Raw genomic sequence first — 16,730 nt, forward strand, 5'->3', positions numbered from 1 at the left:
CCATTACCTGCTGATCAATCCAACCAGGAGAGCTCAGTTGAATTTTAGTTTAAAGTTTTCAATTACGTTTGAGAAGTTTATCATGTATGATTACATAGAGAAATATCTTGTGTTTCACATTGGAAACTATTACAGTCTTTTAGAATACGTTTAACCTATTCCGCAATTAACATAGCAGTAACGATAGAAGGTAACCAGTTTTTTACACAAGAACCTGTTAAAACTATAATTGAGTCCAGAAAAATGCAATATGTAACGATCTGAAATGTATTACAATACAATGAAGCAAAATGTTTGCACACATGAATGATAAATTTGCGATGTTACGAAGTTCTACAATTCATCTGTAATGAAAAATAAAGTTTTAAAAATCGAACTTATAATCAGCTAAACGTGAAAAAATGTATCTTTAAAGTTAAAACATGAGTCAACGGATAATAATATTATGTACAAATAGCTTTCGTTGAGGCTGGTTTACGCAAATTTTTAATGATCTCTTAGAGGCATTGAGACTGTTACATCAGGATTGCACTTTCGATGAAATCCCTATTTCCTCGAATTTATGATTCCAAAAAACGAGTGACTTGGAAAACTTCTCTAGCTTGAACAAGGTCGAGCTAAAGCATGATATCTATCTGACCTTTGCTGGAGCCTCAGCACTGATTCAATACTTTAAAAAACCGTTATCATCAATCATGAACAGACTGTAGCTGTCAAAATGGTGATGCGCTGCTGAATACGGTCAAGTTTCAACCAATATAATTTTTACGATATGAATATGATTACATTTTCTTCAGGAAGAACCAAAGTGAGAACCCGATAAGATAACAAAGCTAGGGCTTGTGCAAATTCTATTGGTTTCGGTAGAATCCAAGAAACTCGACACGGTATATGGAAATTTGTTGCACTTTTAACAGTTTAGGTTACAGTGTAGGTCACTTTGTAGATTAGATACGATGAGCTTTACTGTTCAAAAATTCAGAAGATTTATTAACGGGTGATACTCGTAAAATATTTGTTTCAAATATTAGGCCGTCGACAAGTCCAACTCGGCGCACGTCTTGGTAGGTTATAAACCTGCAAAAGATTTATTATTAATGTGTGTCTGAACTGATAATCAAATATAAAACGCCGAAATTCCATAATAATAATAATTTAAACTTATAGATTATAGTGGCACAACAACTTAAAATGCACAGGTGTGCCACGAAAACAAGTCAGGATACAAGAAAACCTGAAAAGCAATCCACATTTAGGTTCCAAACCATAGAAAATTGTAAAGACTTGATACACTAAATTACAAGGTTAAGGGTATGCACTTAACAGTAGAAACGTTGAAAAATAGTAAATTAATTAATATCAAAAGCACGTTTAAAAAGAAACGTTTTGAGATACACTTTAAAAGATTCCAGTGACATGCAATTCTTAATTTCAAGAGGCAGCTCATTCCATAATTTAGGGCCAACTTTCTGAAACGATCTTTCTCCATACTGTGAATATACTCTTGGTTCAGTCAAATAGATAAGATGATTATAATTGGCATATTTAAACATATCACTTAAATAATCTGGTCCCATACCATTAAGACATTTATAGACAAGAAGCAATAACTTATATTGAATTCTGTAACTAATATGCAGCCAATGAAGGTCTTTCAGAGTGTCTCCTAGATGATCATATTTATATAGTCCTACTATAGCTTTAGCAGCTGCATTCTGAACGAGTTGGAGTTGGTGGATGAGGTTGTCACTAATTCCATAATAAAGAGCATTGCAGTAGTCCAATTTGCAGACAATGATGCTGTTAATTATAAGCTTGAGCTGAGCTTTACTAAAGAGATATTTTCTCCTTATAACATTCCTAAGGAGTCCACATTTAGCTGAACATACTAGTCCACAGAATTCCACCATGTAATTGAAGCTTAGGTGGAATAAACATCTGTAAGGACAACTTAACCACTGTCCAGAGATAAAGCTTACAGGTACAGTCTGCCCAGTGACATAAATTTAAAAAGGGACTAGGAATCCAGTCTGGAAAGAAAAAACGGCTACCATATATTTTTAAAACGACTACCATAAATTTTTCGGCCGCTCCGCGGCCGAATAACGGTTTCATTTTACTTTGCTAGTTATATTACAGAGGTTTAGTTATTCATTAGTATAGTTATTAATTCATTAGTATAGTTATTCATAATTGCCAAAAGATTGTGAAAGAATTCCTTTCCGGGTCTCGAACTCGCGATCTGCTAATATAGTACCGACGGATTAACCAACTAGGCTACGATTCCATGTACGCTTTTGTAATATTTACATATAGGTCTTCGCGCGTTCCTGCAACTACCATACTACCATACTACCAAACAGTCCATACTACCATACTGGTAGTAGGAAAATCTTGGATCCTGACAGGAATATCTTGGATTATTTGGTAACGCGCAAGTTAGGTGCAAGAACTAGGAATCTGCAGGAATCTGGCATTTGCGCTCGATTCGAACATCTTCTCGGATAAATATAGAATTAAAGTACAGTGCGCGGCGTTACAGTGTGTAACAACCGAGAGCGACTATTTTAAAGTTGATTTAATAATTTTGTTGACAAAAATTAGTCGGCGTGGCTATGGAAATTAATATGGCTAGGAATTAGATTCTTAGATTCCTCACTTTATGTCACTGGGACAGTCTGTATGTTCAGCTAAATGTGGAGCCAAGAATGATCACAATCATATCCTCAACTGTAAGGGGTTGTTCACATATTACGTAATCAATATTTTGGCAATTTTTACCCCCCCCCACTATATTACGTAATCAAGGTTTGACCCCCCCCCCCCCCCTAATCAAGACCCAACCCCCCTCCTATATTAATTTTATTACTGATTTAATTTTATTACTATCTTTTACATGTCCATGTTAAGCCATTTATTTATTAAAAGCTATCACAATGGATTAATGAATGAAATAATCGTAAAGCACTTACTAAACGACAATTGGTTTAAAAAACGAAAATTTTGATTACAGAATTAACGACCAAAATCCCCCCCGCCACGTAATCAACCGTAAGCATTTGAAAACTCCCCCCCCCCCCCCCTTGGCTGATTACGTAATATGTGAACGACCCCTAAGAGAGAGGGGTATGTGAACTACCGTCATAACAACGTGAGAGACTCCGTTGCTGAATACCTTAGGCTGGTGACCAAGGATGTGAGGATTGAGCCCCTTTTTACACCTATAGAATCAGCCAACTTCCAACAGAAGGGCAACAATGCTGATTTAATATAATAAGGCTAGGCTTGATATATCAGCAAGAGGAGTGTGGAGCACATTTGAGAGGACTTTCTTTGATGTGCGCATTTTCAATCCTACATCGCCTACACATCAAGGAAAGACCATGCCACAGCTCCACACTCTGCACGAGAATGAGAAAAAGAACCAGTACATGAACCGAGTGCTACAATTGGAGAAAGGGTCATTCGTCCCTCTAGTATTTACCACTACAGAAGGAATGGCACCTGAGGCCAAGCGTTTCATAAGGAGACTTGCTGTGTTGATAGCCACCAAGACAAAGGAGGACTACAGCCAGGTGATGTGTAATATCAGGACACGCCTGAGCATGGATATAATGAGGAGTGTGATAGTAGCAGTTAGAGGTGTACGTTGAAAGGCAAAGAAGGCATGGTTAGCCCCTATATCCAATGTCTCCTTCAACCTGATACCTGAAGACAAGAGCTACGAGGGATAGATGATATCTATTGCTCAGGATCTACGATTGTGATCTGCCAATTGCATCACTTGATTTAATTTATTGTATATATATATACTGTTTGACATTTTGGCCAGTGCGCACAATCCACATTAAAATTTAGAAAGTATGTTCAGCTAAAAGAGCAGTGTCATAATGTGGTCTAACCTGGAAATTTTCAAAATGCTAAAGTCAATTTTGTGTAATTGGTGACCTATGGTGACCTATGCAGCTGCAGTAACCTAAACTTTCGAAGTTTTAACGCAGGCAACTCCTAGGTGAGTTGCAATTGTTAATCATAAAACATCCGGTGGAGGCCATCATAAACTAATGCCGTCGAGACATATTAGTATGTTGTCACCGATATCATAGATTAAATCAAAAGGATAAAATCGGAATATAAAGTGCCTCATAAGTCACATGAGCCGAAGGCTCATTCCACTAAAACGAAGCAAAGTTTTATAGGAAACTGATCACTGAAAATTTTACAGCGCAAAAAACTTAAATTGTAGCGCTCGATTCATAGTACCATTAAGTGAGATCGATGACGTGATGCAAATTTGCGCGGCGCGATTAAATTTATAACCCTATTGAAATCATATCAATACAAACCTTTTTAATGTAATATAAATGTTGCAATCATTACGTTTTAACATGATAGCAAAAAAATAAAAACGCTCAGTACAACAATGATTTGTTAAATAAAAATATTACATTCAAATTTTTGAGTGTCAATTATAATAAAATATTAAAATTAAAAGCTGTCATGTCATGTCATCCGCCATATCATACCATGGGCCGTGGCTTTCGTCACAATAAGATTCACGACGTGTAGTCGTGAAACAAGTCGGACGCGGATATAAAATAGCGGACCACTGAATTGATCCATAATTATTGGTTGATCGAGTGTCGTCCGGTAACATCCAATTTCCAAAAATGATTGCTACCCAACATTGAACATGAGGAAATGGTTTTCGAATTTATCCTTTGCAGCTGGAATCAACACAACGAATCCACTTAAACAAAAATTTCAGTAAAAACAAAAATTTCAATTTTATGCCATTTATTACAGATTAAACAATCCTAATTCAATGTGTAGTATGGTTGTCACTCTTTAAATAGATTAGATATAGGTTGAGGGGGCAAAGGAGTGTGCGTGCTGTTCGCTATTGCATACACCAAACGGCAACCTACTAAATGTTTTGTATGGACACCGGTCTCCAATCTCCATCACGATACAAAATTAGGATTACAGAATTTATTGTATAACTTTTAGTGCAGTGGAGGTAGCGGTGTGGTGCATTAATAGAATGATACAGAAGTTATATCGAAGGGTGGAGCTATGTGCTACTTTAATAAAGAAATATTCACATTATGTTATTATATCACAAATTTGTTAGAATATATTTGAATTAAGTGTATTTATTTGTGTTATTCATTTGATTTGAGCATACTATGAGAGGGCATATATGAGTTCAAACTTGGATAATTTGTATTGCAGTTTAGGGGTAGTTTAGTGTACTTAGGAAATCTTCGATACTTCCTGAACACTTCACTAATGAGGATCTAAAAATCATAAATAACCATGATCTAGAAAAACTCACCTGTCTATCAGTAAAAGGATGCAGCTACAGTAAATCAGTGATGAAACATTACAGTGAACAGCTTTGGCAATCGTCCATAAACAGCCAGTACCAGCTGGAAGGGTATACAGAGGCACCTACAGTGAGCGCCACAAAGCTGAAGTTTCCACCTAAAACATCAAGGCAACTTGAAACCTTGTTTCTAAGCTTGTTCTATCCGAACAACATAATGAATGAGTTTCTACACCGCTTCAAAAGCAGTAAATTTGATTCTCCACTGTGTGATTGCAGGCGAGGGGCTCAAAATTCACTTCACCTGCTTACCGACTGTCCTGATGTACAAGCAGATAAAAGGAACAAAATGAGTGAGCTTCTTGAAAGACACCCATTCCACAACATCAAAAACCAAGGCTATGGTGGGAACTCAATGTTGATATCATGGAGCAGACTTCGTGAGTTCTTTGATTTAGCACTTGAAATAACAAAGGATGCAGAAGAATTCCTTCGAATAGAGATAAAACTATAAAAAGTTGATCATATTCTAACTACTATAACTACACCATCCCTATGATTAGTGAGCCGGGTTCAATGTTAGACCGGACGAAGCATATATTTCATGAGCCGGGGTCAATGTTAGACCGGACGAAGATATGGCTACATCTCAACAGTGGATAACACAGCAGAGGTTCTATCACAGTTAAATTCTGTTACCTGAACTCAACTAAACAGTTCTAATATTATAGCATATACTATAATATTATGAAAGATATTTTGTGTCAAAATGAGGCTGTTTAATCATTCTTACACACCAAGGTTGTTGTGTGTTTTTAATTTATTTATTATTGTTAAAAAGTTTATATTGAGAATTTTATACAGTAGTCTATAGACCAATTAAATTATTTACTGGTCACATATATGTGGTTTTAAGAATTATATGACATTGAATGAACTTATTTATTGCGAATTTAAAGGATTGCTAGTATTTTATGTATTTGTTTTCACTTCTGCACGTTTAGGCAGTTGCTCTTGTGACCAGAGTTTTAGAGTTATATATATATATAGTGTACTTATAAGTTTAGTTTCTTAAATCCTGGAGTAGTCATTCGTGTCCCTTATATTTGGGTTAATTCTAACTCTCCTAGTGTACTTATAATTGATGCCTTGTTAATAAACAGAGAGGCCATGACAGTTGACACGAAACTGGAAACAGCACTGCAAAAGAAGTACGATTCAGAGAGGAGCCAAAACGAGGAACTAGCTTTGCAGTTAGCAAAGCTAGAAGAAAGTAAAATTACTGAAATGAAGGCACTAGAGGAAACACATATATCTCAACTGACAGCCTTCAAAACCAAGATAAAAGGAATGCAGGCAGAGATCTCCAAACTTAGGGGTACGAATCCTCAACTAATATTGTCATGAACCTTGAAACTTCATTCTTTTTCTTATTGTGATTTTATGAGAAATCCCTGATTTGAACCTTGTTTCACTATTTCATCCCTCTGTAATTTAACTTAGTTTCACCTCCAGATGAGAAAGACGAACAAGATACCGAGATATCTGACTTAACACGTCATGTGGTCGAGTCCAACAGAGACTGTGCTCAGTTGACTGACCAAGTTTCTAACCTGCTTAACAAACTGCAGATTGTTGAGCAGAGCACCTCTGTATCATAAGATTTAATAAACTAATTATAAATTAGCAATTAATAGTTAAATGCCTTATTATACTTTACTTTAGCGAGTTCAGTAAATGTTAAGCAAGTTCACCTTATTGATAACTTTTGGTTTGAACACATCACTGGGAACACATCACTGGTAACAGATTTCTCTTTGTATTTCGAATTTGATTTTAGTACCACTGATCTGACGTTATCTACATTATTATATTGTATATAGATAATTTTTGTAAAACTTGTAAAAAACTTGTAAACCTTGTACCCAGCATGCTGATCTCATGCACATTTTCAGGAGGGATTTAAAACCTTGGCACGCAAAAATTTGTAAAACTAATAATATTTTAAAATTAATATTTATTAGGCGTTCTTTTATAATGTAGGTATTCATGACATTAGCTGCAATTATATAAAGAAGGGCTAACAAACCTTTGTCATTTTATTGTTAGAATTTAGCCTCATCCAAAGCTTAGACAACAAGTGAATAAAACAATAACTGTCACAGAAGAAATAGATCATGTTTTAAATGTATTGTTTCATATATTTGAATTCATATTTTGAAAACATTTTAGCAGGTAATTTATAAATTAATTTGTATTCCCCCATATGCACAGGAATTTTTTACTACGAGTGTCCTTCAGCTTCAATTGCTTATATTAGATTAAATTTTTCAAAACTATCTTAAGCTATCCTGTCAAATGGCATCCCATCCCTAGGAGATGGCCCAAAGTTTTGCAATCGATTAAAATAGCCATAACTAGGCTGTTATTATTATCCTATGTTAATTATCCTGATGTTTGTAATTCTTCTGATTACATCTTCATGTGTAACAATTTCACAGGTAAAAATGAGTAAAGTGAAATGGTTGGCAGACAATGAAAAGTCCGTTCTTGTCAACAACTTTGAAAAGCGAGGTTGGATAAGGGGTACCTCAGAAGAGGAGGACTGGAACTTCTTTTGGACGAGCGTGCAAACAACCCGTTGTATATTCAACCTTGACAGTGGCTACCGTCTCGGTGATGATCAGTTAATCAATCATTTTCCCAATCATTATGAGCTCACCAGGAAAGATTTATTGGTCAAGAATATCAAAAGATATAGGAAAGAACTTGAAAAAGAAAACAGTCCTTTGACAGAGAAAGACGAAAATTGTCGATACATGCATCTAGATTTCATTCCTGTCACTTATATCTTACCTGCAGATTACAACATTTTTGTCGAAGAATTCAGAAAAAATCCTACTAGCACCTGGATTATGAAGCCTAATGCCAAAGCTCGAGGCATTGGAATTTTTCTGATCAATAAATTGTCTCAATTGAAGAAGTGGTCTAGAGATAGTCGACAGATGGGCCATAATCCAAAAGACACGTACGTAATATCAAAATATATTGATAACCCTCATCTAATCGGTGGTAAAAAGTACGACTTGCGACTCTATGTATTGGTAACATCATACCGACCATTGAAAGCATTCATCTACCAACTGGGATTTTGTCGTTTTTGTACAGTGAAATACAACAGTGCAGTTTCAGAACTTGACAACATGTTTGTTCACTTGACCAATGTATCAATACAGAAACATGGAGATGATTACAATGATAAACATGGAGGTAAGTGGACAGTTCACAACTTGCAAATGTACTTGGAGCATACACACGGCAAAGAGGTTACTGATAGGGTGTTTGATGAAATAAACTGGATTATTGTCCACAGTTTGAAAGCAGTTCAAGGGGTCATGGCAAGTGACAAGCATTGTTTTGAATGTTATGGTTATGATGTGATAATTGATGAGAACATGAAGCCTTGGTTGATAGAGGTGAATGCATCACCCTCACTAACCAGTACGACTGCTGCTGATCGTATCATGAAATACACTCTAATTGATGATGTTTTAAAGGTAATCTGCCCTAATGGGGAGATACCGGACGCCAGATGGAACAAGGTCCCTCCGAAAGATAGCATGGGTCACTTTGATCTGCTGATAGATGAGGAGCTGGCTGCTCAGGATCAGCACGAGAACAAGAGTAGAAGTGTGAGCGGTAGACTCCCTCGGACAAGGCCACAACAACAGTGGAAATAGAAGGATTTGTTTGGGTTTTGTTTTAGATAAATTCACCATTTTGACAGGGTAACACTGGATATGGGATAGATAATTTCAGAGATATTGACTTTTGATAATTCTGACTATGCTAAGCACTAAAATGATGATGTCAAATTGATTGAAATTTGCATCGTCAATTCTTTAATCATGACGTAAATTCCGATTCTATGAAGTTACTATAGAACTGTGAAGAGCAACTGTACAGATGTATATTATAATTTACTTATTTGACTAAATTGTTAATAACGTTTGGATTTATTGTGTAGTGAACATAGTAATTTCAAATTTTCCTGAACAGTCAAATATGGGCTCTTGCAGCTATTATCAAAAGATCATACTATCGAATTTATAAAATCAGGTAATATTTGATTAAATGTCACTTGAAACCTGATCATAGCTACTAATCAATAACTAATCACGTTTTACACTGTTTACATAGCACAAAACACATTTATGGGGCCTTGAAAATGTGTACGAGACAACCGAGTAAAGAGATGGCCGAGGAAGTGGGAACTGATCCTCCTACTCCAGCTACTCCAGCTGAACCGGCTAAAGGTAGATATGTGATCACTTGCACTTGGATTATAGTGTTTCTCGTAAAATACCATTTATAAATGGTAGTTTACGAGACACACTATCATCCTAACTCTTTTAAAACTTAACACTCTTTCTGACGGCTTTTGCTTACTCTTTTAGAATTACTAGATATAATATTATGATGAAACGTATGTAAACTGGTTCCTTTCAGAAGATATAAAGCCCGAGGAACATTTAGTGAATTTTACTATCAGTGTCGAGCATGTATTCAACGTAAGTATCTCTTTTCTTATTGCTACAAATATTCAGTATTGTACCTATCTGTTCTGCTCAGTGCTTCACTTTCACATCATTTCTAATATCCCGACACGGAACAGCTATAACAGGGTTTAAATGCCCAGGTTGATGAAGAAGGTAAGTTACCGGCAGAAGCCATGAAATCATGGCAGTACTACCATGTGGAGTACAATCTGCAGCCAAATAAATCAGCAGCTAAAGCAGATGTAGTTATGTCAGGCATGGTTGCTAAGATGTACAGTGACTTTGATACCAGGTTACTGAAGACCAGGACTGATGGGGACAAGCAATATGTCATGTGGAGTCACAAACATCCAATTAATGGTTAGTTTTTAATTATGTAGATTTAGAGAACATAAAATCCAATTAATGGGTAGTTTTTAATTGACTAGATTTAGACTAAATCACTTTTAATTGTTTGTCTTTTAATTGAAAATGTGTCATATCAACATTGGATACACTTTCAGTAACTAAAGCGTTGCTACTTGACATGTTTTCACACACTGTCAACATACGGTTCTGGGACACCAAGGACAAAGTGAGCGTGAGAGCCAAGTTTGATCGTCCCAAAGTTTTCAGACTACCCCCACCACCCGGCCCTAAACCTGTGGATGCTCGATTTGACGGAGGTACGTGTTTTCGAATTACAATTAGGAACTAGAAAATAACACGGATTTTTATAGACTTAAAGCGCTGTAATGTCTTACTGAAAATTTGATGTAGTGATTGAAAAACAATAATTGTTTAAGAAGATTAAGCTGGTAAATCCTAATTTATAAATAGTTTAATCGCTTTGTTAAGCTATGACTCAAATTGGCTGCATCGCATTTGTCGAAGAAAAGCTTGCTGCTTGACAATACATTGTCAAGCTATAGCACAATCTGCATGTAAGATGTTGATACGAGTAGCGAGTACTAGCTACTGGTGTATTCACGCACTTGATGAATTACTTGACAATGTGGCTGTGTTAAATTGATAGCGTGACGGTTGCGAGTTTAACACAGTCGATAGCTTATTTATAAGACAATTATTTACATTAAATTATCATAAAAACAAGAATTCAGAAGAAAATTTAAATTTAATGATCAAATCAATCTTTTATATTGAAAAACGTAGGTTCATAGTTAAAAGCTTTCATCATATCTGCACAAACTGTCTCAATAGTTCTCCAGTGAGGTTCAATGAGTTTCTTTTTCCATCTGTCAATAATTTCGCTGGATTGTTTTTCTATACCATACGTGCTTCCTTCTTTTTTTCCTAGGTCTTTTGCGTGGGTCAAATTGTAAACGTATTCTTTATACTTGGAGGTGTAGTTTACACCAATAAAATGAAGTATTTCGCTGGTCAATTGTGATGGAAATTCTGCTAAATCCTCGTACCTGACCATTTTGTATCTGCCTTTCAACCAGGGCGGAGGATTCATTCCCAGTTTATAGTTGTAAAGGTGATGAGAGCACATCCAATCTGCAGCCCTTGCCATGTAAGCTTCATCAAAGCCTGCCTGTCCCTTTTTAGACTCAATGTGAGCCCCAAGGTTTTTATTCCCATCGAACAATTCATGGAAGACGCCCATGCGAGAATTCATGACGGCTCGAGGGTCCCTAACTAAATGAATAACTTTAAAACTTTCGCACCCAAAATCTTTGATTCTGAACAATGTTGACATGTTGTAATATCGTATGGTTTTGGGTACCATCATTGAACCCTCTTCAAAACACAAGGCCTCAGCAGCTTTTGTATTTTTCACAGCAGGATTTTCTATCTTTTTCTTGTACCACAATCCCCTGATAGACCCAAAATAATTTTTCTCAGGTATTTTATTTCCGTGCCAATCACAGATACATATCCTTGCTAAGTAGACCTCTCTCCAGTCTTTGTAGTTGACCAGTTTGTAGCCTTCTGGAAATGTCATCTCGTTGGCCTCCTCAGAAAATGTGTACATTTTCAGAAACTTGTCATCGTTCAGAGGTTCAAAAACTGGAACAGCCTCGTCTCTATATCCCAACATGTTCATCAACCAGGTGGAACCGTGACGGCTCTGTGTGAGAAGTAAAACCATTTTAGGCTGCTTAGGCAGAGATGTGACATGTTCAGTATCTTTGGCATCTTGAACTTGTATGCTAACAAGTGGCTTCAAAGTAACGACGGGAGGTTTCTGCAATTCTGCACTGTTATCAAGTGCCCCTGCATTTTGATCATCTTTCAACTTTGTCAGAATTATTTCTTGATGATCGTCAAATTTACCTTCCTTAAGGTTTTCATCTGGATTGTATTCTGATTCATCAATTTGAAAACCATCCGCTTTGTTCTTTGCAGCTTCCACTTCAGATTTATTATCTTTCTCTGCATTCTCTTCCGATTCTTGCCAATTTTCATGTTTCATCTCCTTGTGTAGAATATTTGGAGCGACTGTTATGTCGTGAAACAGGTCCTCGATTAACTTCTCCTGCCACATTTTCTCCAGCTCTTCTATGATAGCCTGATGATCACCATTACCCGACACATTGTCAGAAATTGAGATGGAAGTTGAAGATAACGATAAGATATATTCTCGAAAGAAACAAGCCAGAACAGCCATGTGGATAAGTATGATAACAAAAATCCATCGAAAAATTCTGCGGAAATTCATGATCTAGATACAATTGCTCAAATGATGTAAATAATAACCGAGCCAGTTGTTTGGGGTTGAGGGAATTTGCTAGAGCTCTGAGACTGAGAGACTTATGATTTCCTCCTACGTAGAGATCATTGCACCAGGGATTGGCACTGGCTTCCTGAATTGTTTCATATTTTATTTTGCTAGTTATTAAAGTATTAAGAATAATTTGCAGTTTAGCCCACATATTGGCAGTCGTGCGAGTTATTCAAAGAATTATCCGTATTGAGTGATGACTTGGTTAAAAGCCTGCGTATAAGCAAACAAATAGCTAGGTAGGAAGAATGACTGATAAATGTTCATATTTAGATATCAAATCTCGTTAAATCGTTAAATTAATATAATATTTAAAAAAAGTTATATTATGATGTTCAAATGGTATTAAAATTAAAGTTGAGATTATTTAATTCGCTTAACTAAACTCAACTAAACTTTGGTGTTATAAAGTAAAGAACAGGATCTTAATATTATAGCAGAAACAAACGGGGGATTATATATTATTATATTATATTATATTATATTCGTAACATTTTCTGCAACTTGGAGACCTTAACTAATAATTAAATTAGTGTGTTGCCATCGCCTCCGCGTTAACTCCGTGCCAATCACTGATACATATCCTTGCAAAGTAAACCTCTCGCCAGTCTTTAAGTCTTTATTATTGACCGGATTGTAGCCTCGAGCAATTGCTTATTCTCTGATTTCATCAGAAAGTGCTTACATTTTTAGAAGATCAACTTTTCCTGCCACGCTTTTTCTGCGGTTCTCCTTTGATAGCCTAATGATAACCAATACCCGACACATGGTCAGAAATGGAGATCTGAAAGTTTAAGATAACGATATGATATCGTCCCGAACAAATATGAAATAACAGACCAGAACAGCTATCAATTTATCTGGACAAAAAACTCTTGGTATGGCGTTTACCGGAAGTAAACTCGTCTTACAATTTACAATAATCATAGAAAAATACAAAAGATGTCGTACGAAAATGGAGAGTGGGGAGCAACCATAACGCGAACGGTTTGAAATAAAGTTTGAAATAAAATTTCTAATTAAAATTAAACTTTCGATAGGTAAAAAAAATTTACCTTACTCGGGAATATTATGACTGGGATAAAGTGGTGGGTTTTGGAAGATTCCGCCATATTTTTCCCGGTCATTAATTTTCCCAGTCATAAATTAACCCGCTATAATGTTCCCGAGTTAGGTAAACTAATAGTAATACATTTTGATGCTTGGTGGGTTTTGGAAAATTCCGCCATATTTTTCCCGGTCATTAATTTTCCCAGTCATAAATTAACCCGCTATAATATTCCCGAGTAAGGTAGATTCGATTCGGTTAAGTAAGTTAAGTACTTTCACTCGTAGTGATCATCACATCATGGATGGATACTTGTTACCTGAACTGGCTACCTGAACGGATTCGTATTTTATTTTGTTATTGTGCAATGTGAAACTTATTTTACCTGATTCCATAGCAACTCCCATACGGATATGATAATATACGATTTTTCTGCAGAGTTTAGACGGTTATCAAAACGTAATGATTAAATATGATATGAGAAGAAATATGGAAATACTGCATTTAATAAAGATGTTGCTTATTACAAGTGGTAAAAATTCATCATCAAACGATTGATTAAATTATTGAAGGTCTGCAAGGTGCAGAAAATGAAACAATTCTACCCTGTTCGTGTCTCAGTTATAATATAATCCCGTTTTTTGCCTTGTAATACAAATTTTGAGTCTAGTTACGCGAAAATCTCTGAAATTTAATTTGTGACCGCTTAATTTTAATGTTTTGCATTTCTTCATATATTTATTTTTCATCTTTTGAATTTAGATATGAAAATATAAAAATGCATTAACCATTCTTCTATCTAGCTATTTATTAGTTGGTCTGTGTGTTTTAAACCACGTCATCAATCAATAAGATTAATTGTTTTGATAACTCTCAGGGTTGCCAATAAGTGAGCCAAATTATGGATGGTTTAAATTTATAACTTAACTAGCAAAATAAAATATGAAATCATTCAGGAAGACAGTACCCATCCGGATTCCGGCATCCATGTTATAATGATCAATACGTAGGAGGAAACCATAAATCTTTAGCTCTACCAAGTTCCTTCAGCCCTCAAAAACTGCCTCAGTTATTCTTTAATGATTTGAGCAATTTATCTGGATCATGAATCTCCGCAGAATTTGTGGATGGTTTTCTGTTATCATACTTATTCACATGGCTGTTCTGGCTTGTTTCTTCCAGGACAATATCCTATCGTTATCTTCAACTTCCATCTCAATTTCTGACCATGTGTCGGGTAATGGTGATAATCAGGCTATCATAGAAGAGCTGGAGAAAATGTGGCAGGGGAAGTTGTTTGAGGACCTGTTTCGCGCTACAGAAGATGCTCCAACTATACCGCTCAACAAGAAACAACATTGGCAAGAATGGAAAGATGCTGAAGTTGATTTGCAAATAATGCCCGCAAAAGATGAAAAACATGTTGTTGTAGCTAAGGATGCCGAAAAAGATGATATATTTGTAGTGGAAGCTGAAGAGAACAAAGCAGATAGTTTTAAGCTTGATGGATCAGAGTACAATCTAGATGAAAACCTTGAGGAAGGTAAATCTGACGTTCATCAAGATACAATTCTGACAAAGTTAAAAGATGATCGAAATGCAGGGGCACTTGATAATAGTGCAGAATTCCAGAAAACGTCCGACGTTACTTTGAAGCCACTTGTTAGCATACAAGTTCAAGATGCCAAAGATACTGAACACGTCACATCTTTGCCTTTAAAACAGACTAAAATGGTTTTACTTCTCACACAGAGCCGGCACGGTTCCACCTGGTTGATGGACATGTTGGGATATAGAGACGAGGCTGTTCCAGTTTTTGAACCTCTGAATGATGACAAGTTTCTGAGAATGTATGCACATTCTGATGAGATGAGAGAAGAAACACTAGCTGAAGGTTACGATCCGGTCAAATATGAAGACTGGCGAGAGATTTACTTAGCAAGGATATGTATCTGCGATTGGTGGGGGAGGAAAATACCAGGGAAAAATTATTTAGGCACCATGAGGGGATTATGGTACAAGTCAAAGAGATTCCCTGACGCAAAAGCAGATGCGAAATCTGCGGAGGCTAGGTGCTTAAAGGAGGGATCAATGATGGTACCCAAAACTATACGATATTACAACATGTCAACTTTATTCAGAATCCAAGATTTTGGGTGCGAAAGTTTTAAAGTTGTTCATTTAGTTAGGGACCCTCGAGCAGTCATGAATTCTCGCATGAATGTTTTTCATGAATTGTTCGATGGTAATAAAAATCTTGGGCCTCACATTGCGTCTAAAAAGGGACAGGCAGCCTTTGATGAGGCTTACATGGCGAGGGCTGCAGATTGGATGTGCTCTCATCATCTTTACAACTATAAACTGGGAATGAATCCACCGCCCTGGTTGAAAGGCAAATACAAAATGGTCAGGTACGAGGATTTAGCAGAATTTCCATCGCAATTGACCAGCGAAATACTTCATTTCATTGGTGTAAATTACACTTCTGATTACAAAGAATACGTTTACAATTTGACCCATGTAAAAGATAGAGGGAAAAAAGATGACGGTCCGTATGGTATAGAGAAACAATCCAGCGAAATTATTGACAGATGGAAAAAGAAACTTATTGAACCTCACTGGAGAACTATTGAGACAGTTTGTGCAGATATGATGAAAGCTTTTAACTATGAACCTACGTTTTTCAATCCGAATAATTGATTTCTAATCCCATAATTATAGTGATTATTATAAAGTCTTTCATTCTAAATTTCATATTTCTTCAGACTATATGTTTTTTATGACTCTATGAAACTGTCATGTTTATAAATGTGTCCTTACTCCTTGTGAACGATTCTTTGAGAAATACTGATACCGAGGATCATGAATCGTAAAATAAATCCGGTCTGAATCTTTAACAGTATTAAGTATAAGTATTAAAGTATTAAAGTATTGCATTGAACATGTTCAAATTTATTCCCGGGTGTCCGGAACACCCGTTATCCGACATGAATTAGTACGATCAATCGGTGCGGTAAATTAATAGTTGACTTGAATAATATGGACTGAAATTTTACCGATACACTT

General features: G+C 36.1%; 4 protein-coding genes across 4 annotated transcripts in view; 2 read left to right on the forward strand and 2 right to left on the reverse strand.

The window, feature by feature from the left end:
• LOC134813048 (uncharacterized) overlaps positions 1-16,730 on the forward strand; it is a 57,946-nt gene that overhangs the window by 20,537 nt on the left and 20,679 nt on the right. The window contains exons 2-5 of the mRNA XM_063820723.1: positions 9,528-9,645; positions 9,839-9,900; positions 10,029-10,248; positions 10,392-10,553. Of these exons, the coding sequence (XP_063676793.1) occupies positions 9,558-9,645; positions 9,839-9,900; positions 10,029-10,248; positions 10,392-10,553 (532 nt within the window). The 5' untranslated portion in view covers positions 9,528-9,557. The remainder of the gene's footprint in view (positions 1-9,527; positions 9,646-9,838; positions 9,901-10,028; positions 10,249-10,391; positions 10,554-16,730) is intronic.
• Positions 1-16,730, reverse strand: part of LOC134813051 (cystatin-B-like) — a 73,567-nt gene that overhangs the window by 3,687 nt on the left and 53,150 nt on the right. The window lies entirely within an intron of this gene.
• Positions 6,406-9,325, forward strand: LOC134813089 (polyglutamylase complex subunit TTLL1-like). Its single transcript, XM_063820768.1, has 2 exons — positions 6,406-6,707; positions 6,845-9,325. The coding sequence occupies exon 2, from the start codon at positions 7,768-7,770 to the stop codon at positions 9,067-9,069; it is 1,302 nt and encodes a 433-aa protein (XP_063676838.1). The 5' UTR covers positions 6,406-6,707; positions 6,845-7,767; the 3' UTR covers positions 9,070-9,325.
• LOC134813049 (carbohydrate sulfotransferase 3-like) lies at positions 10,992-12,698 on the reverse strand. Its single transcript, XM_063820724.1, has one exon. The coding sequence runs from the start codon at positions 12,551-12,553 to the stop codon at positions 11,015-11,017; it is 1,539 nt and encodes a 512-aa protein (XP_063676794.1). The 5' UTR covers positions 12,554-12,698; the 3' UTR covers positions 10,992-11,014.

This window comes from Bolinopsis microptera, chromosome 3, assembly GCF_026151205.1.
Source record: "Bolinopsis microptera isolate Bmic1 chromosome 3, MBARI_Bmic_1.0, whole genome shotgun sequence".
NCBI lineage: Eukaryota > Metazoa > Ctenophora > Tentaculata > Lobata > Bolinopsidae > Bolinopsis > Bolinopsis microptera.